General features: G+C 39.7%; 1 protein-coding gene across 2 annotated transcripts in view; it reads right to left on the bottom strand.

The window, feature by feature from the left end:
• VEGFD (vascular endothelial growth factor D) overlaps positions 1 to 22,022 on the bottom strand; it is a 40,266-nt gene continuing 18,244 nt past the window's right edge. Inside the window, exons 2-7 of one of the 2 annotated variants that reach the window (XM_012434718.2) lie at positions 18,950 to 19,157; positions 13,113 to 13,303; positions 9,960 to 10,114; positions 7,901 to 8,001; positions 2,365 to 2,560; positions 1 to 1,529 (exon numbers count right to left, since the gene is read on the bottom strand). In XM_012434718.2, the coding sequence (XP_012290141.2) occupies positions 1,523 to 1,529; positions 2,365 to 2,560; positions 7,901 to 8,001; positions 9,960 to 10,114; positions 13,113 to 13,303; positions 18,950 to 19,157 (858 nt within the window). In that variant the 3' untranslated portion in view covers positions 1 to 1,522. Of the gene's footprint in view, positions 1,744 to 2,364; positions 2,561 to 7,900; positions 8,002 to 9,959; positions 10,115 to 13,112; positions 13,304 to 18,949; positions 19,158 to 22,022 lie in introns of both variants that reach the window. The other variant, XM_012434708.2, reaches the window with a different exon arrangement.

The raw sequence follows: 22,022 nt of genomic DNA, 5'->3' as shown, positions 1-22,022 counted from the left end.
AACAGTGGCAGGAGAGGAGTGACTGGGTTGGCACCAGTAAATAACAAGAGCAATGACAATGACAGCACAGTGGGGACTGGTTCCAAGGCCTGGTGAAGGTTAGCTCATGTCTCCAGGGCAGGGACTGAGAACTAAAGCCAGGGAAGCATCAAAGGACCTGAAGCCCCAGGTTTCAGAGAATTTCAGTGGATGAAGGGAGAATTCAGGAACTGCTTAGGAACCCTGGCAGAGGAAGGGTAGGGATTTGGGCCAGGATCAAACAATGCCACTACCATGGGGCTATATTTGTTTACTATTACATTTGTTTATCATTGTCTTTCTCCTTGTGATTGTACTGCTCCAGGGTGTTCTGGCCTGAGAAACTTGGGTTACACAAATTTGATCAGGACACCGTTTCCGATCATAATGAGGTCACAGTATGATGGGGAGATAAACAGGAACACAACTATTTACACAAATGTGTTGTAAGTACAATAATGGGTTGTGTGTGTCTCTAAACATATCTATCAATGCAAGATACTATGCAGAGATTACTTTGAAGTCATTTAATATATAACCTAATTTGGCTAATGCTGCTAAAATCCCTCTGTTTTGCCAAAATTTCAATAAAGTCTATGTCACCAACAAATTAGATGTAGGAGTTCTTTGAGGAAAAAAGCTTTATGCTTGCTTGCTGGATAGCTGTAGAACAAAGAGAAGAACTGTGTTGCCATGAGATGGGATGTCCATGACACTGAGAGCTGAGTAAGCACAGAAACTTGGAGCCAGAGGTGGCCAGAAGAAATGCAAACTCTCAAAGAGATCAAGGGCATGGGTGGGTTCCCCTCTGCCATGGGATGGGGATCAGGTCAAGTTCAATTTGATCTCAAAGCACAGAGTGATTTGCAGTGGATTCTTGGGTCACATTTGCTTAGCCTCATTTACGATCTTAACCCTCCTGAGAGCTATTCCCTTGGCTTCCCAGTGTTTGGGTCTCTCCCTGCACATTCTACTTCAAGATTCCTTTCTCTCTTTAAAATGCTTTTCCTTTAGCATAAATTTAGAATGGAAACATATTAAATAACATAAAATTCTATGGCTTGAATAATGGTGTTTATTTTCTTTAAATACACTTAAATAGAAAACATCAGATGGTAGTTCATTAAACTGGAAAACTATAAGCTGGACAGTAATTAGAAAGTCAGTACTGATCATACAAATCAAATTCTGCATAAGAAAGAATCAGAATAATTCACAACAGTTGCGATTAGCAAAGGACTCACAGACTACAGTTTTCCTCATCCGCTCTGAGTAATCAATCATATGGCACCTGTCATTCCATGACCAGCACACCTTTCTCATTCACCAAAAAACAAAAATAAAACTAAACAAAAGGATTACATGGATCCCCTCTTCTCCATTCCTTGGGGTGCAGAGGCATCTGCAGCTAGAAGACATCCATCAATGAACCAGGGATTCCTTAGCTGGTGTGAATGGAAGGTTGGTCTGGATTCACCGTGGTGCTGTGTAAAATGAATCTTTTTTAACACCTAGAAAAAAGAAAAAAACAGTGACAGCAACTTGGCAAAGCAGCGTGCTGTTGAAAATGACAGGGACAGGGAACTTGGAAAACTGAATCAAGGATTCTGTTGGCTGTGGGGCCCCTGGGCAGCCTTTTTCTCCTTTAGAAAGCGGCAGTGCTTTGCACACGCTGGTTTTCCATTTGCACATGGTCTGGTATGAAAGGGGCATCTGTCCTCACAGCTGTTGCAAAAGAAAATAAAAAAGAGAATTCAGAATCAATGACTGAATTCAAAAGAATTACTCTGTTCTGATTTGATTAAGTTTTCAGAGGAAATTTTTCAGACATATATTTAAAATGTCAGTATAAAATCCTGCATGGTTATCCCACATGGATTCAAAATCTATTAAAGCCTCATTAGTAAGTAACCTCCAAGTGTTCTATTCATCAATAAATTCCTTGCTATATAAATCCAGTGATATTTCCTCCCTTAAAGAAAGAAACAAATAAACATATATAGACATATACAATGAGAAACTGAACCAAAGAGTTTGATTATCTGAAACCTCCCCTTCCTAAAATATTATTATTCAGCAATATCCTAATAATTGCTTACATTTTGATCAATGTCCTCATTGTTTAAGAGTTCTAAGCCCATAATAACAGGCAGGATTTTCTTAATATCATGATTAATCATCACTGTATACTCTTGCTTATTCCTTAGCTGCCAAACCTCTGTTCTATTATCAAAAAGGGACTCAGACACTAAGGCAAAAAATAGCTTACTAAGGAATCCCACCAAATTAAAATGGCATTTACCTTAAATGTCAATCAGTCAAGGCAAGACGACTCAAGGCATTTACCTGCAGGTGTCAGGGTGAAATAGCTTGTGCTTCTGGCAGCAGCTCTCCAGACTTTCTTTGCACTCAAAGCAACTGCAGTTTTTGGGGTGCTGGATCAGATCTTTGGGACATGGTGTTTTACAGACACATTCGCAATGATCTTCATCAAACTTCATGTGTGGCCCACAGAGAGCTGGTTCCTGAAGGTGAGACTGGTCTACAGAGAAACAGAAATGTGTTGGTCAGTTTGATCACCAAAGTTGATTGTACATTTTACGTCATCTGTAAGTAACTTGGATTCACCCAACCTCCTTCTTATAGATTTACGTTCCTAATTTTTTCACAGGGTAAGGAAGATTAATTTCTGATTTCATAATACAAACACAAGTTTATGTGTTTTCTTAGGTTTATGATTTTTAAAATATCATAAGCTGAATATTTTGGATAAAATATTTTTAGAGATTTTTATGTTTGATGACTTGTTAAATGCAAACTTCCATAACCAAGTATTAGTAATAAAATATAGGATGTCTAAGGGTTATGAGTGTAGTTGTCCCCGTTTTTTTCGGTGGAGATTAAAAGGAGAGACAAAGAAAATAATTAGTGTTGTAGAAATACACCTCAGATGTTCTAGACCAGGCAATCGTAATGCATATCTTCACTGCATGCAGATCATAACACTAGTATAAAAGATATAGCAGCAACAATGAAATTTGATTCCACCAACATCTGCTGGATGATACATTTAGGTAAAGGGGAGGAACTGAGAAGTTTTTGACATACTCAGCTGAGAGATATTTCTAGAAGGTATATAAAGCAATTGAATAGCTACTACTCCAAATCCAATTCTGATTAACAAGTAGAAATTCATTGCAAAATTAATGGAAGAGACAGAAACTTTGGAATAACTTGACTCTGTCCCTTTAGCACTCTTGAAGGTTTTGGAGGGATGTACATGTTTAGTAGTTTTCTCCCCAAACCTGCTTCTCTACCAGTTTGTCTCATTTAGGGAATGGCAACTTCATCCTTGACTCGCCTGCTCTGGTAAGTCTGAGCATCATGTCCACTCAATTCTGCCTCTCTAAATTTGTTCTTTCTTTTCCATCCCCACTGCCACTGCCACAATTCGGTCAGTACCTTGTGTTTCTTGAGTAGATGGCTGTCGCTCTGTCAGTCATCTCACCACCACAAGTTTTATGCTTCCAACTTATTTTTCACATCATTAACAAATGCAAACCAAATCACTTCACTGCTTTAAATGCATTAAAAGTTTCCCTTCCCACAATAAAAACCAATTTTCCTACCAGGACATACAAGACCCTCCATAAGCTGGACCATAATAACCTCACGGACACATCTTCTGTTTCTCACTCTCATATATCCTGTGTGTTCCATTTACACCGAATGACAGAACCTTCTGTTGCCCTGATATGCCAGTGCCTCTCAGCTCCATGCTTTTGCCCTTGTCTTTCCCTCTGTCATCCCTTCCCCCTGACATCCTTCCCAATGTCTGCAGGTTTAGCTAAGTGCCCTTACCCTGTGCATATTTCCGTCCGATTCTTTCTTGCAGTGATTACACATTTATCTGTTTACTTCTATGTTTCCCCCATTAAGTAAAATGTCCGGAAGGGGAAGGAGCAGGTCTCATTGTTCTGGTATAAAATAGGCACTCAATGGACGTTTGTTGGGTTTATTTGGTGTAATAAAAGGGTCCTAAAGCAGGCTGAAGTATGGAGGCTTTGAGAATCCCATCCAGCATCCCAAGATGTTGGGTTAAACCATATATTCTTGCCAATATCTGACTACTAATGACATATGAAAATGACAATCTCGTGTTGTTCAATTTTATATTTTTACTGTTCTGTAATGGATGATGTTTGAGAATGGGTGCTGGAAGACTAAATCTAGCAAGTCTCCATTTTGAACTTCGTGAAGAGGAAAAGTGTGACCTTTGTTAAGTCATACGCCAGTGGGGCAGATGTGGTTTTGGGGCAAGACAAGAATAACTTGTTAAAGGATAAAGATGCTCTTTAAAAATTTGCAATGATCACTAGGTGGCAGCAGAAGTACACTCAGAATACTTCGGACAGGCCCAAGACCACTGTTGGACAGGGTGGTTTAGGGAAACACAATCCACAAGGTGTTTGCAGAACTTCAGCAGGCTGTTTGGCAGGGTCTGTGCTCACATCCTCATAGCCAAGTTACAAGGAACAGAAACTGGATGCGAGAGAATTGGTGGTGGAACAGCAATAGCTGAGGGTGACATCCTGAAGTAGTATATATTGATTTCCATCCCTAGGGAGTTTGATGATGTGTTCTGTGGCTCTCTTCATGAAGGAAAGGACATATTAAATATTTTTAAATACAGAATTGGGACCTCCTCAATTTATTTATTTATTTGTTTTGTATAGTTTGTTTTAACAGTTTAGAGCAATAACCTGAATCTAACAAGATGCAATTAAATTAGACTTGGATTCACTAACCTAAATGTGCTCATCTGGGCAAGAGAAGTCATTGTAGAAGAGGCAGTTGGCTTAACAGTCACACGTATGGAAAAAAAAGTATAGCGAGCAGTAAGCTCGGTAAATATCATCAGTTTAATAGGGCAACTGGAGAAATGAATGTGAACTTGGCCCACACTGGGGACTTACGGGAGATGAGGATGAGAAACAATTGTGATCCAGTCCACCCTGCACCTCTCAATCCCATCATTGCTACAACTTCCCAAAAGTTTTCCTGCCTCCTTCCCTGCCCCAAGTCAACCCATCCTCTTCTACACTGTTGCTGCTATGATTTTGTTAAAATTCTAATTGGTACTGTCGCTCTCCTGCTTGAGCCAATTGTGTGGTTTCCCTTTGTCATTAGTATCACATCCAAGATTTACAAGGTCCTTCTGTTCTACCCCTATGAGCCTGTCCAGCTCCTTCTCTCACATCTAACCACCCCTTCCCATTATTTCCCCACCCGTTATATCCCCACCATGCTGAACTTCTTCCAGAATGTTCTCTCACCTCCATCCCTGAGTGCTCAGATCCCCGCTGCTTAGAGCAGCACTTCACTTCTTCCCTATTCCTCTTTCCACCCTCTATACATGTGTACTGGCTGAGTGCCTTGCCAACAATTATCTCCAGCAGAAATCAGCTGCCTCACTTAAGGCTACATCCCCTCTCCAAGGCAGCCAATTAATGATCCAGGACTCAGCCTCTTCACCTAGATTTGAGACATATCCCCACAGTGGGTCCCAGCTTCAACTTCCAGTTAGATTAGGCTAATGCCCCTTAGCAACTGCACTGTGGTGTGTTGCTTCTCTCTTTACCCCTTAATGCCTTGTGCCTGCCTACAAACCTCCTGCATACAAAACTGTCTCAGAGGCTTTGTGCCAGGAAATCCTCGGCTAGAACAGTCTTTAAGCTCTAAATATATTGCCCTTCCTACAGTAACTTTCTATTTTTTTGAGGCAGAATCTCACTCTGTCACCCAGGCCCGAGTGCTGTGGCATGATCTTGGCTCACTGCAACCTCTGCCTCTCAGGTTCAAGAGACTCTCATGTCTCAGCCTCCCAAGTAGCTGGGACTACAGGCACACATCACCACACCCAGCTATTTTTTTTCTTTTTGGTAGTAGAGATGGGGTTTCGCCATGTTGGCCAGGCTGGTTTTCAAACTCCTGACCTTAAGTGATCCTCCCATCTCAGCCTCTCAAAGTGCTAGGATTACAGGCATGAGCCACCATCAATCCCACAATAACTAACAATATTAAAACATGAGTCACATGTAGAAAGAATTAGATTTGTTTTAAATGGCTCTATACGGTAAAACCTGAACTAATGAGTTGATGCTCTTGAACTGGGCTGTCCAACAAGGTAGCTATGGGGCATATGTAATTATTGGGCATGAAATGGAGAGTCCAAATTGAGATGTGCTGTAAGTGTACAACACACATTGGATTTCAAAGACTTAGCACAAAGAATGTAGGCTAGCTCATAAATTTTTTATATTGATTGCATGTTGAAATGACAATATATTGGATAGATTGGATTAAATAAAATATGTTAAGATAAATTTTACCTGTTTCTTTTTAGCTTTTTAATGTGAGTAATGTAAAATGTAAGTTACGTATATGACTCATCGTATTCCATTGGGCAGTCTGGTCTGTTCTAGAGAGAGATTTCAGTTCAGTATAACAACAGGAGTGTGCCCACTCCTTGGTGCTGCCTCAGTGGATGGCAAGTCTCCAAATAACTGATGCATGTTCTGGTAGAGGATGGGCATTTAAACTACATAAATATTAAATTTCCCCACACACTCTGGGTCGAGCTTTTGTGAAAACATTCAGAAGGAAGCTGAGAGGCAGAAGAATGGGCAGTAGGTTGCTATTTACAGTTTCTAGGATAGATTTCTTAGAGGTTAGCCCTTACTGCTCTTGCTTGTAGATCATAGTTTAAAACAAGCAAGGGTAAAACTACATGACTACTTGTGACTTTTTTTTTCCTGGTGTGACCATGTAAAGCTCCCTGGAAAATAAATTAAAAATGCATTCATTTTCAAGCAAATGTTCATCACCCAAAGTCACAGAGTTATGGATTATGAGCAACGACAATTGCCTGTATCTCATTTTGCTCCCAACTCCCCTTATACCAATAGCCATATTTTGCTTTTGCTTTGCCCTAGTTCCAGAAAAAGTTTTCTCTTATTCCCCATTTCTTTTTTTCGAATTACGGGCATGTTTTCATATGATGCTGTTAACAGAAACCAAGTCCAAAATTACTTTCTGTTCCTGTGAGACTTTTATACAAATAAATTAGTAAACTGCAGTTGACTAGCGTTTAGTTCTGAAGCAGCTTTCATTCAAGTTTAACATCCCATTTCAATTTCAATGCTTCAGGATGCTGTAATCACCCTGGGCTTTTCTTTGAGATTAAAAAGCAGAGTGATGCATTGGTGGACTTACCATATGATTATGGTACAGAGGGCTCTGGAATCTGACCACCTCTTTTTTTTTTTTTTTTTTTTTTTTTTTTTTTTTGAGACAGAGTCTTGCTCTGTTGCTAGGCTGGAGTGCAGTGGCGCAATCTTGGCTCACTACAACCTACGCCTCCCAGGTTCAAGCAATTCCTCTGTTTCAGCCTCCCGAGTAGCTGGGACTACAGGCGTACACCACCATGCCCGGCTAATTCTTTGTACTTTAGCAGAGACGGGGTTTCACCATGCTGGCCACGATGGTCTCGATATCCTGACCTCGTGATCTACCCGCCTCGGCCTCCCAAAGTGCTGGGATTACAGGTGTGAGACACCGTGCCGGGCTGAATCTGACCACTTCTATCACTCTCAGCTGTGTGACCTTCAGGAAATTACTCAGTAACTTGGTGTGTCCATTTTGTAATTGTAAAAAAAGAAATAACAATAGTATATTATAGGGTTGTTGTGAGAATTAAATGAGGTAAAACATATAAAAGACTTAACAACATTGCCTGGTCATACTAAGTACTCAATAACGTTTGCTGCTATTGTTGCTACTTTCATTATTGGTGTTACTATTTTACCACTGCTATCATTACCTTCTGTTCCAGCAAGTGGATTCTCCTCCTGTAAAACACATTTACAGTTGTTGCTATCCCACAGCATGTCAATAGGACAGAGTTTCTTGGGATGGGAACAGCTAGGAAAAGAAAACAATGAACCAGATTTTAACGCTTTCAAGGATAATCACAACTTTGGAACATTAAATAAATTTCTGAGTAGAGAATAGTTTAGATTTTTTAAATTTATTTTTTGCTTTTTGATCTCAGTTTGGAGGAAGAAGTTTTTGAGATCTGTTGCACAGCATGGTCACTGTAGTCTATGATAATAATGTATTGTAGATTTCAAAATTGCTAAGAGTAAATTTCAAACATTCTCACCAGAAAATGATAAGGATGTGAGAAGAGTTAAGATTTTAAAGAAGCTTAATTTGTATTTATGAACTGCATCTTACTAGATAGTGATTCTGTAATTATAAATATTCTATGTTGAAACGTTTAGAAACTAAACTATAATTTCGGAAATTGTAATCTCCTTAAGATATATGTTAAAACTGTGCAAATTATAGCTGTCAACAGTTTATTTACCAAAATTAAATATGTTCTAACATACCTCCTAAGATTATTTTCCTTAAAATACAGATAAAATCATTGGCCAAGACAGTGGGAACATCTTGAAAATAAATGTTTCTTTTCTTTTCTTTTCTTTTGAGACAGAGTCTCAGGCTGGAGTGCAGTGGCGTGATCTCAGCTCACTACAATCTCCACCTCAAGCAATTCTCCTGCCTCAGCCTCCCAAGTAGCTAGGACTACACCCGTGTGCCACCATGCCCAATTAAGTTTTTGTATTTTTAGTAGAGACGGGGTTTCACCATGTTAGCCAGATGGTCTCCGTCTCCTGGCCTCGTGATCTGCCCTCCTCCGCCTCCCAAAGTCCTGGGATTACAGGTGTGAGCCACAGCACCTGGCCAAATGTTTCTTTTCTGCAAGTTTTCTATTCTGCTGGAGAGGGGCGGAGGTGTCTTCTTGGCTCTATGTTAACTAATCACCAGCTTACTCTTTTACTTGCCACTCACACAATATATTTATTGCTTTACTTTTGCAAAATCTAAGTATCTAATTATCTTTTTATTCAGTTACCCTTTACTTGTTTCTTTATATTAAATCCTTTTTTTTTCTTCAAATAAGTGATCCTTACTTTCGGTTTCAGGATACTTCAGAGTGTCATCGTTTGCCTTATAAATAATCACAAAATTAATCTCAAGAGAATTTCAAAGCCAAATTAATGTTAAGTCATTTTAATTTAAAATAAGGGTTTTCCATTTAGTAATCTTAAGGGGGAAAGATTCAAACTGACACAAGAACAGAAAACCAAACACCACATGTTCTCACTCATCAGTGGGTGTTGAACAATGAGAACACACGGACACAGGGAGGGGAACATCACACACCGGGGCCTGGGGGATAAGGGGCTAGGGGAGGAATAGCAGTGGGTGGGGGGATTGGGGAGGGATAGCATTAGGAGAAATACCTAATGTAGATGATGGGGCAATGGATGCAACAAACCACCACCATGGCACATGTATATCTATGTAACAAACCTGCATGATCTGCCCATGTACCCCAGAACTTAAAGTATAATAAATATTTAAAAAAGGAAAGTTGCAAAACTCACATGCTGCCAGTTTTGCCACTTCCCAACGACTCCAGGAATCTTCTTTGTTTTCTCTCATTTCAGGATGTAAATATACAAACAGCCTGAAATGAGTTTTATTTAAGGCTTCTTCTGGAACCGGGGTACATGTGCCAAATTTGAGGCTAGAGCAGTTTTACACCTGCATTAGACTATGCATATTAAGAACAAATGTGTCTACAAGTACACATGATGAGCTCACACCACTGAGCTTTTTGGTCCTACCACAATATGTATCTAATAGCAACATGTATTTGCAAGTTATTACCGGTAGATTCACATTAGAAGCTAAAAGATGAATAATTTGAAGAGAAAGTGATAACTCTATAATTAATGAAATATCCTCTACACACAGTTACGGCAAGGCAAGAACAAGCATAATCCAGTACAAAAAAAAATGCTTACCGATCTTCTTCGGGGATCTGGATGGATCTTCTGATAATTGAAGATCCAATTGGATGGCGGGGAGCTGTTGGCAAGCACTTACAACCTGTATGGTTGGCAACTTTAACAGGCACTATTTCAGGTACTGATGTCAAAGGCACTGATATCTCAAAGAGCTACAGCAGAGAAAGATAACCATAATAGATTTTTAAATTTTATATATTATTTTTAAAGTTGTTCTAGTCTGAATTTTTGCCTTTGTCATTTATGGCAATGACTTTAGCTTAAGTTGTCCATTAAGAATGGAACTAAACAGGCTCATCTAACTTTATGAAGTGTTTAAGTTTGGTCAAATCTCTTAACTTTTTGATTACTGATACCCTTGTAAAATGTTACTGTTAATCCCTGCTCCTGCTTTAAATTTGAGTGTAAATTGTAAGGATTAAATGAGATTAAAGGTATGCAGTTTCACCCTGGCAGGGTGGCTCATGTCTGTAATCCCAGCACTTTGGGAGGCTGAGGTGGGCGGATCACGAGGTCAGGGGTTCGAGACCAGCCTGACCAACATGGTGAAACCCAGTCTCTACTTCAAAATACAAAAATTAGCTGGGTGTGATGGTCCGCACATGTAATCCCAGCTACTTGGGAGGCTGAGGCAGGAGAATTGCTTGAACCCAGGAGGTGGAGGTTGCGGTGAACCGAGAGCACACCATTGCACTCCAGCCTGGGTGACAGAGCGAGACTCTGTCTCAAAAAAAAAAGTATGCAGTTTCTTTATGATTTTGCTAGGATAGATTTTATTCAAACTATTTACTTATCCCTTCTCATACCATCTCTATTGAAGAAAATTTTCTAGTCTCTTGTCTTTGTATTTGGCCACATCAATTTCTTTGGCTAGTGAGATGTTAGCAGACATGACACAAGTACAAATTTGAACTGTGCATGTTTTGTGGCCTTGTTTTCTCAAACTTATGCTGTAGCCATGAGAAGAACATGATCTGTAGGCTTGCTGGTCCAAGGGTTGGGAAACACAGAACCTGACTTGGACTCACACTGCAGCTTAGAGTCAAGCCCAGCTGAATCTACCCTAAATTAACAGAACCTCAGATACATAAATGAGAATAACTCTTTGTTTTTGGAACCACTGAGTTTTAGGGTGTTTGTTATGCAGCATTGTTTATTAATACCTGACTGGTACAAGATCATCATGCCCAAACAAATAACTATAACTAACATATATATCATTCTTTCTATGTTTTCCATAGGCCAGGCCCTGTTGTAAGTGCTTTCATATTAATTCATTTACCCCTTATAACAACATTATAAGGTGGGTTTTTATTATCCCCATCTTACAGGTGAAGAAACAGATGTACAGAGAGATGATACAACTTTCTTGAGTGGTTCTATGATGTGTGAATAAGTTTGAACTTGATTTGAATGCATTGTCCATTCAATCACCATTCCACATAGTCCTTACTACAGAGAGTATTCGTTTGTTCACTTTGTTTCTAAGAGGTGGTTTGCAAAATAGTCCATAACTTTGGGGAGAGCTAGTTTATTAAAATGTTCAAAAATGCATATTTGGAAAGAAAAACTGCTGAACACTTACACTTAAGTACATTCTATAAAATTAATCATTTGTTGAGTACAGCAGTAAAAATAAAGTACTCAACTATCTATTAAGTGGAAACTTATTCTGTTTATTCTGACCTCTCAATATGTAATGGAACTTCCATGAGTCTAAGTGAGAGTGTTTTTGGAGTGTTTACTTTGCATAAACTTCATCTTCTTGCACAATTTTTTGGCTATGCTCTAGGGGATCACATGATCATGAACTAAACCCTCTTACATTATGCAAGCTTTGTTTCTACAGAGAATTGATGCTTAGCCCTACTTGGGTCATTTTTTTTTCTAATTGTCAAATAGTAGAAGTTAAATTTGCACGAGCTCCAAGATTCTCTAACAGAATTTAGAAAAAGAAACTCTCCAGTTTAAAGGATATTTTAGAGGGTGGAGGAACAAAATTAAGGACAAGTAAATCTATTAACAAAACAAATCAGCATTAAGAAAATGACCTAACATGGATATATTCAGTGCATGTAATTTTCTTGTACTACCTGTTTTTACAGTTATAGGAGAATAAATCATATAGGCAAACTGACAATTAAATGAGTATATCAACATTCAAGGAATTTGCAAAAGATACCAAAAAAATGTAGTTTGATTCACAGTTTTTTAATATTGCTTTCCCAAGTTTGTTACTACTCCTCTCACATGCAACATTTATTACATTTTACAAAAACATGGTAACCAGAGAAATGAAAACTTACCTACTAAGCAAAGGGAGTTTTATAAGATTAAAGAGGGCAGAATTATTTCTTTCATAGAAACTGCAGAATTATTTCCAAATGTGTTTTGTGCTAGATATTCTCTCTTTGCCCCTCCAGAGACATCATTCTCTCTCCTTCCTTCCCCATCAGGCTCTGTGACCCAGAACACTGCCCTTCATGGGCTGCATTTATAAACCCTCTTGCCTCTCCCAGCCCCTGCCTCCACTCCCTGCCAGGCTAAGGGTTGACAGTGGCCAGTCCAGCAACCCTCTTCTCCACTTTCCCTCTGGGTTCCTGTAACTGCTCCCTCCCCTTGTCTCCTCAGTTTAAGGGTGGGGGCAACTCCCCCATTTTGCTAGCTTTAGGTGCTTCACTGTCCCATCCCTCTTCCCTCAATTCTGCCCACAGCCTTCATTAAACTTTTGTCAATCACTCCATTTGAGCAACACAGAACCTGATGGATACACCAGACAGTACGGCTATCTTCATTCCTTTTAACATCCTATCCTAGTAACTGCCATATGGTTTTCTGTATCTTGACATTATAGCATCAGAGAGACAATAACTGATAAGAGTTCAGGCTCCGGCCTCCCACAGACCTGGGTTTCAATCCCAGATCTGCTATTTAGCAGCTGTGTAACCTTGGATAAGTAAGTTACCTCTCTGAGCCTCAGTTTCCTCATCTATAAAAAAGGATAAAATACCCTCTTGGCTTGTTTCAGGGATTAAATGTGACTATGCACATAAAGCATTTAGTACAGTGCTTGGCAACAAGATTGTTGTAGCTACCAACAATATCATCATCAGAGCTTTGGAGAAGGCAGGCTTACCAATGTCCTCATACCTGTTTGGAAATATACGAGGTGCTCGTGTTCATACACGCAAGGCTCTCTTCATTGCAACAGCCACCACATCGGAACACGTTCACACAAGGGGGTTTGAAGAATGTGTTGGTACTCTTCCCCACCTCACTGGCGACCTCCACGCACGTTTCTCTAGGGCTGCACTGAGTTCTTTGCCATTCTTCGTCTATAACTGCAGAGAGAAAGCTCACTGGGGCTAGCAGATGGAATGGCTCTGATGTACCAATGTGTGCCAGGGTTATGCTGAACATAGTCATTTTCACATTTCTACTGCTTGTTTCTTTTACTAGATGAATATTTTTTGTCAGTCCTTTAACTAAAGATTGTTTCCAGAGAAATTAAAACCATTATCTGAGTTCTTTCCCATTTACACCACACCTTTGTAGAATGTATTTTATTTCCCTTTGAGGTAGAACACCATATCCTGTACATAATTACACTGGATACATCTGGAGAAGATGGCTAATAGGGAAGTAAATAGAAGCATATAAAGAAATAACATGTAAATATTATTTATCAAGCAATTTACAGGATACAACTGGATAGCATTTCTTCGACTTGAAGCCAGGTGTAGGTAGGTTTTAGCATCATCAAGAAATACGTTTCTGTTGGTTGCTTAACTACAGTAGGATTTAAATTTGGCAAACACATGAATGGAAATTGAAGTGAAACTAATCTTTCCTCAAATCAGAGTTTTCTCATTTGCAAGTGCCCGATACTGATATTGATATAAATGATGAAAAAGCCTGTTTATATTAATGGAATGAGCAATCCTCTGGCCATAGTTAATTTGAAGGTAACAGGAAAAAAGAAACAAACCTATGGGAATAAAAAAAATTATATACTTTCTTGTAAAACAGTATTTGCTTTTCTCTCATAATTTATTTTTTAAACTAATTTTGACCCTTTGATACTTAATGCAGTATAGCCTTTCTACAGGTGTTTTGGGGGATTCAACTTTATGATGAAGATATTACAGACTTCCTTGTAGCTTGCCACAGAACTGTAGAGTTTACTATATGTGGGGATGTTGTACTGATGAAAATCTCTTATGAGACCATCCTGGTCAACAAGGTGAAACCCCGTCTCTACTAAAAATACAAAAATTAGCTGGGCATGGTGGCGCATGCCTGTAATCCCAGCTACTCAGGAGGCTGAGGCAGGAGAATCACTTGAACCCAGGAGGCGGAGGTTGCGGTGAGCCGAGATCGCGCCATAGCACTCCAGCCTGGGTAACAAGAGCAAAACTCCGTCTCAAAAAAAAAAAAAAAAGAGAGAGAAAAGAAAATCTGTTATGGTAGACAGCTTTGAAACTGACCCCCAGTGGGCCACACCTCATGATAGTCATGCCCTTGTGTAAATCCCTTCTCCTTGTGTGTGGGCTGGACCTAGTAACTTGCTTCTTATGAAGAGAATACAGCAAAAGTGATGGGAGGCCAGTTCCATGATGATGTTAAAAAAGATCACGGTCTTTTAAAATTTAAGTTTCTTTAATTTTCTACTTTTTGCAAGCTCTCTTCTCTCTCACTCTCACTCTCTCTCTCTTTCTCACACACACTCTCTCTCTCCTCCACTTGCAGGCTTTTTTTTTTTTTAACTTATTTTACTTTAAGTTCTGGGATATATGTGCAGAATGTGCAGGTTTGTTACATAGGTACACATGTGCCATGGTGGTCTGCTGCACCTATCAATACATCATCTAGGTTTTAAGCCCCACATGCATTAGGTATTTGTCCTAATGCTCTACCTCCCCTTGTCCCCCACCCCTTGACAGACCCTGGTGTGTGAGGTTCCCCTCCTTGTGTTCATATGTTCTCATTGTTCAACTCCCACTTATGAGTGAGAACACGCGGTGTTTGGTTTTCTGTTACTGTGTTGGTTTGCTGCCATGTTAGAAAGGTCTACGTGACGAGGAACTTGGGACAGCCTCTGGCCAATAGCCAGTGAGGAACTAAGACCCTCAGTCCCACAGCCTGTGAAGCATTGAGTCCTACAAACCACAGTTGGTTGAACTTGAAAGCACACCCTCCTTCAGCTGAGCCCTGAGATGCCTGCAGCCCAAGTCAACATCTTGACGCCAGCCTCTGGAGACATCTGAAGCAGAGAAACCATTATAGGCCATGTCTGCATTTCTGAGAAACCAATCTAGGCCCACAGAAACTGAGATAAATATTGTTTTAAGCAGCTAAGTTTTGGGTAATGTGTTATGCAACAATGGACAAATTCCTTTATTTTTACTGCATTTTCAAGAACTCTGCTGAGATTATTCTGAATTCCCATATATGGTAAAGGAAGGGATAGAAAGAACCTCTGCTTGAAGTATACTCATACAATATTATCATTTGAGATGTGACCCTAGTCCCTAAATTATTCCCTTGTAACATCTTCTCCATATCCTTTTTCCTTTTTCACCCCTTAATACCAATTTTCTTGATATGTTGCTTCTTCAATCACCAAAAACATAAAAGTTGTCTGGAGCACTGCATTATACTACACAGTTTACCTAAAGTTTGATATTTTTTTCTCTCATAATAAAACATTCTATCCCGAGAAAACTTTTCTTAAATTTCTGATTATTAATATTTGTATTTAAAGCCTGAAGGCTGAACACATGAGAGATAAATTACTCAATTAAGTATTATTATGGGTATTATTTAATTCACTACAGTTAAACATGAATCCTTGAAAAAACAAGAAACCAACCTATAAAAATATTCCTGATTTAAAATTCTACTTAAATGTTTCTTTTCATTTGCTTTTTCTCTTTTTATAAAACTCAGTTTTGAAATTGCAGTGGTAAGCTTTTAACCAAAATCATATGCAATTATGACCAAAGCCACTGATTAAAGGCTTCATAACTCTACTATTCCTTACTACTTCCCAGCAGGACTGCTCTGCCTCAGGAAATTACCTTGAAATCCATGAGGGAGAGTTGATAACAAATTCTAATTGATGTAACATGTGATTTCATTATTTATTGCTTCTAACTTAGTAAATAACTTTAGATGATCCCCTATGGAATTAGGAGACAAATTTTAGAGCTTGCAAATTCTGTGATTTTTTTTTTATGGTTTTCTCCTTAGAAAATGTCAATGTCATTGACTTTTTTTAGATCACCTAGTCTCGGTTTTATGGTAATGTTCATCTTCGTGAACTATGTTCAGTCTCACCTCAGGCCTTAGTCAGGTAATCTGGTTAAGGCCTTTGACCTCTAGATCAGGTACCAACCCTTTGTTTTAATTAAGGCTATATTAATTCACCACATAGAAACATCTAGAGCTTCAAATTCCTGTCTTAAGTGAGTTTGAGGCTATGGTTCCCACCATGTCAACTCACTTAGACACAATCATACACATGAACACAAAGAATCCTCTTCACACTCATGCCTAAGGTGCTACCGAAGAATATTTCCCCATCTATGAACAGCTTTCCCCACAGCTAACAACAGAGGCCTGTGCAACTCCAACATCTTTTTTTTTTTATTGTACTTTAGGTTCTGGGGTACATGTGCAGATCATGCAGGATTGTTGCATAGGTACACACATGGCAATGTGGTTTGCTGCCTCCATCCCCCTGTCACCTACATCTGGCATTTCTCCCATGTCATCCCTCCCCGACCTCCCCACCCCCCCGCTGTCCCTCCCTTGGCCCCCCCCAACAGACCCCAGTGTGTGATATTCCCCTTCCTGTGTCCATGTGTTCTCATTGCTCAACACCCACGTATGAGTGAGAACATGCGGTGTTTGATTTTCTGTTCTTGTGTCAGTTTGCTGAGAGTGATGGTTTCCAGATTCATCCATGTCCCTACAAAGGACATTAACTCATCATTTTTTATGGCTGCACAGTATTCCATGGTGTATATGTGCCACATTTTCCTTGTCCAGTCTATTGTTGATGAGCATTTGGGTTGGTTCCAGGTCTTTGCTATTGTAAACAGTGCTACAATGAACATATGTGTGCATGTGCCTTTATAATAGAACAATTTCTAATCCTTTGGGTATATACCCAGTAATGGGATTGCTAACCCCAACATCTTTTTACAAATGGAAAAAAAAATACAATTTTAGGTAGAAAGAAAAAAATAATTCTGGTCTAGTGGTCAATTTGAATTATGCTATATATATAATCATTTACCAGGTTAATCAAATCTAGAATGCTAGATCAGCAATGCTGTAGCAGCTTCTTGTATTGTTTTGACATGTCATCAAAAAATTAAATGCCTAATCAGAAACCCCACAACTTTCACTGGTTTCCTTCCTTCTTTCCTTCCTTCCTTCCTTCCCTCCCTCCCTCCCTCCTTCCTTCCTTCCTTCCTTTCAAGATGGAGTCTCACACTATCGCCCAGGCTATAGTGCAGTAGTGCAATCTCAGCTCACTGCAATCTCTGCCTCCCGGGTTCAAGTAATTCTCCTGCCTCAGCCTCCTGAGTATCTGGGAATACAGGCATGCGCCACCAAGCCCAGGTAATTTGTTTTTTGTATTTTTAGTAGAGACGGGGTTTCACCATGTTGGTCAGGATGGTCTTGATCTCCTGACCTCATGATCCGCCCACCTCAGCCTCCCAAAGTGCTGGGATTATAGGCATGAGCCACCTCACCGGCCTCTTTCTTTTTGTTGAGATGGAATTTCACTCTTGTTGCCCAGGCTGGAGTGCAATGGCAGGATCTCGGCTCACTGCAACCTCCACCTCCCGGGTTCAAGCGGTTCTCTTGCCTCAGCCTCCCAAGTAGCTGGGATTACAGGCGTGCACCACCATGCCCAGCTAATTTTGTATTTTTAGTAGAGATGGGGTTTCACCATGTTGATCAGGCTGGTCTTGAACTCCTGACCTCAGGTGATCCACCCGCCTCAGCCTCCCAAAGTGCTGGGATTACAGGGGTCATCCACCGCGCCTGGTTTTGTTTTAAAGAACCTTCATACCTTACTAGAGAACAATCATTACCCTTATTTCAAAGTGTGTTATTTTGTAGTCTGGAGTTTTGATCATTTTGCCTTGAGAATTTTCTCCTTTCATTATTCTAGCAATACCGGTACCCAATACTACAACTCAGTATCCAACTTTTACTTTTCACTTTTACTAAAAATCACACAACTTTGCAGAAATAAAAAAAGCTATACTTAATCTATTGGTTTGTGGGTGGTGGTTTTTTTGAGACAGGATCTTGCTCTGTTGCCCAGGCTGGAGTGCAATAGTGTGATAATGGCTCACTATAGCCTCGACCTCCTGGGCTCAGGTGATCCTCCCACCTCAGCCTCCCAAGTAGCTGGGAATACAGGCGTATGCTCAGCTATTTTATTCTATTTTTTTGTAGAGATGGAGTCTTGTCATGTTGTCCAGGTTGGTCTCAAACCCCTGGGCTCAAGTGATCTGCCTGCCTTGGCCTCCCAAAGTGCTGGGATTACAGGCATGAGCCACCACGCCTGGCCATCTATTGATTTGTATCTATGCATGCATGGCAGTAGAATGCTCCTTGTGGGTGAATCCCCAGGTTTTATTTTCTAAATAACCTGATGATTTTTTTCTATTGAGAACAACAGTCTTTCTGGGTTTTCCTTGCCCCTACATCCTTGAGTTAAACTTATTTCTATACTTTGAAATGTTCTTTTGTGTTTATCTCAAAAAATTATATTGAATATATTTCTCTGTGAATTAATCATTAAAAAATCAAGATTCTCCACTAACACTGAAGTTATGAAATAAAAGACCGACTTTCATTCTCCCTCTGACACATGTCTTTCCTACCCAGACTTTTGGAGAAAGTGTGTTTGTCACTATCTGATAGAGAGAAAGAATTTGTCTCCACATCCACACACCTACCTTTTAGTGTTTTGATGTCATAGAAAGTTGCTGCAAACCTAGTGGACCGATGGGATGCTGAGCGAGAGTCCATACTGGTAAAACTTTTGAGCCTCACCCTGCATCTCCACAGCTTCCAGTCCTCAGAGTGAGTAATTCGAAGTAGTTCCTCCAAACTGGAAGCAGCCCTGATCTGCTGTTCAGATCGTTCTAATATGGACCGGGATGACTGTTTAAAAAAAAAAAACAAAAAAACAAAAAAAATCAGTTTAAAGACAAATTACCAAATTTTAAATGTATCATAATAATCTTCATTGCTTACACTTAGAAATGTAAACACATCCGTAAAGAAATTAGAGATATTATTGAAATGTATGCCAGTGCCCAGGAAAAAGGATATCTTCTAGTATTTTTGATTCACATTCTGCTCATTCCTGATTGAATCAAAGATTTACTTATTCCTCCTGGGTTCTCAGAACACTTACAAAGAATATTGCAGTGCATTGAACGGTGGACCTCAAAATGATATGTCCACATCTTAACCCCCAGAACCTGTGAACATTACCTTAATTTGGAAAAAGGATCTGTACAGATGTAATGAAGTTAGGATCTTAAAATGAGATCCTCCTGGATTATGGGGACCCTAAATACTGCACAATGACAAGTGTCCTAATAAGAGACAGAAGAGGAAAGCCATGTGAAGATGGAGGCAGGGACGACTGATGCAGTCACAAGTCGGGGATTGCCTAGAGCCATGAGAAGCTGGATGAAGCAAGAAAAGATTCTCTCTAAGAGTGTTTGGAGGGAGTGCAGCCTTGCTGACCCTTCCGTTTTGGAATTCTTGACTCCGAAGCTGTGAGAAAATAAATATCTGTCATTTTTTTTTAATTTTTAAATTTTTAATAAAAAGACGGGGTTTCACCATGTTGGTCAGGCTGGTCTTGAACTCCCGACCTCAGGTGATCAGCCCACCTTGGTCTCCAAAGTGCTTGGATTACAGGCATGAGCCACCATGCCCGGCCTTCATATCTGTTATTTTAAGCCACCAAGTTTGTGATGATCAGTTACAGCAGCCACAGGAAATGAATACAGATGTTTATCATACGATTTTGTGACAGTAGCTAATGACAGTTGTTTTCATCTCTGTTACCTGTTTGAGAAATTGATCCACAAAGGTCTCGGAAACCTGCCTACAGTCACACACAGACACACACATACACACACACACACACACACACACACACACACACACAGATATCAAGCCCCTGATAACCTGAATTTTCTCACTTCTAACCCTCTGTCTTTATTTTCTTTTAAAACCTACTATTTCAAAAACATGATTTTTTTCTGACAAAATACTTTTCTAGAGTTTTACACTGTAGACGTATAAGAGTTTAATACTCTTACAGAGTTATAAAATACTCTTATGGAGTTTGCTTTCCATTCAGTTGCATGAACTGTATTGGCAAATACAGTGTAACTGTATTGGATGGGTTTGTAAGAAAAAAAAAGACTTGGTAGATAAAAGACTTTTAGTATGTAGCCTCTTGTTCAAAATTGGGGGCTTAGTTATACAAATAATGATACATGCATAAAATAAATTCTATGTGATCATCCAAACAAAGAATGTAGAGGTATATTGGGACAGAATGAATGGAGATCCTTCCTGGAATGTGCTGGAGAAATGATAAGGTGATCTGTCTATGGCTAGGGCCTCGGATTTTCTCTTTCTGACCCTGTAGCTACTGGGTGTTTATTTTGCTGGGTGGTTGGAATATGCAGGCTGAGGCCACTTGTAGAGCTGGGATGAGAGAGGAGGCAAAGGACCAGTGTGGCTGCAGAATTGTGCTGAAAGAGGAGGGTGGAAGGGAGAGGTGAATGTTAGCTGCCTGCTACAGGGCGAGGAACAGTGGGGGAAAACAAAGATGAGCAAAAGGGGCTGTTAAAAAGCTTTGCACTGGGTAGTGTGATGTACCCCCTCCTCCACCGAGCCTCAAAAGCTGTAGTTAAAATCTATGTAATTCATTAGCATTTCAGTAGTAGAAAATTTTTTTTAGACATGATAGTGGACACTGAGAGTTGTCCAAAAGTGGATACTCAGAAGAGCAAGTGTGGTCCAAGTCATGTGTGACTCAGCTATGATATAACCTCTTTTAAAATTACTTTTGTGTATATAATGTACCTCATATATACATACTTACATGGATATATGAAGAACATCTGGAAACATATACATGAAAATATAAACAATGATTATTGTTTATTTTATTTTAGAGACAGAGTCTGGCTCTGTCACCCAGGCTGGAGTGCAGTGGCACCATCTCCACTCATTGCTACCTTGGCCTCCCAGGTTCAAGCGATTCTCCTGCCTCAGCCTCCTGAATAGCTGGGACTACAGGAGCATGCCACTATGCCCAGCTAAATTTTGTATTTTTAGTAGAGACAGGGTTTCGCCATGTTGCCCAGGCTGGTCTTGAACTCCTGGGGTCAATTGATCTGCCTGCCTCGGCCACCCAAAGTGATGTGACTACAGACATAAGCCACCACGCCTAGCCACCAGTGGTCATTCTTTAGATCAAGAGCTGTCAAACTATGGCCTCCCGGCCTACTTTAGCCTGCTGTCTGCCTGTTTTTGTAAATCAGATTGTACTGGCACACAGCCATGTCCATTCATTTATTTATTGTCTATGGCTGCTTTCGTACTACAAAAGCAGAGTTGAGAATGTGCAACAGAGACCTTCATGGCAGTTTCAATCTGAGGCCACTTTTCTTTTTTATTCTCAATTCTTTAATATTCTCAGCCATTACTGTTTTCATTATTCCACCTCTAATGTTGTCTCTACTCTCTTTTTTGAAAAATGTTGGAGGCTTTTAATCATCTTACATGTCTCTTAAATGTGCTTTTATATTTAGCTATTTTTTTTCCCTTCATGTCTCTCTAATGTGTTTTGGGTAAATTAATTGATTCATATTTCTAATCACCAACTTTCCAATTGTTGCGAATCTAGAGTTTACTTTGTTAAGGTTTTAATTTCAATCACCATATTTCTAATTTCAAGCATTTCTACTTCATTCTTCTTCCTATCTACTTTCT

The sequence above is a fragment of the Aotus nancymaae genome, unplaced genomic scaffold (assembly GCF_030222135.1).
Source record: "Aotus nancymaae isolate 86718 unplaced genomic scaffold, 86718_ANA_hifiasm-v0.15.2.pri h1tg000058l, whole genome shotgun sequence".
Lineage (NCBI taxonomy): Eukaryota > Metazoa > Chordata > Mammalia > Primates > Aotidae > Aotus > Aotus nancymaae.
Note: the sequence above shows the minus strand (reverse complement) of the source record. Positions and strands in the feature narration are given on the sequence as shown.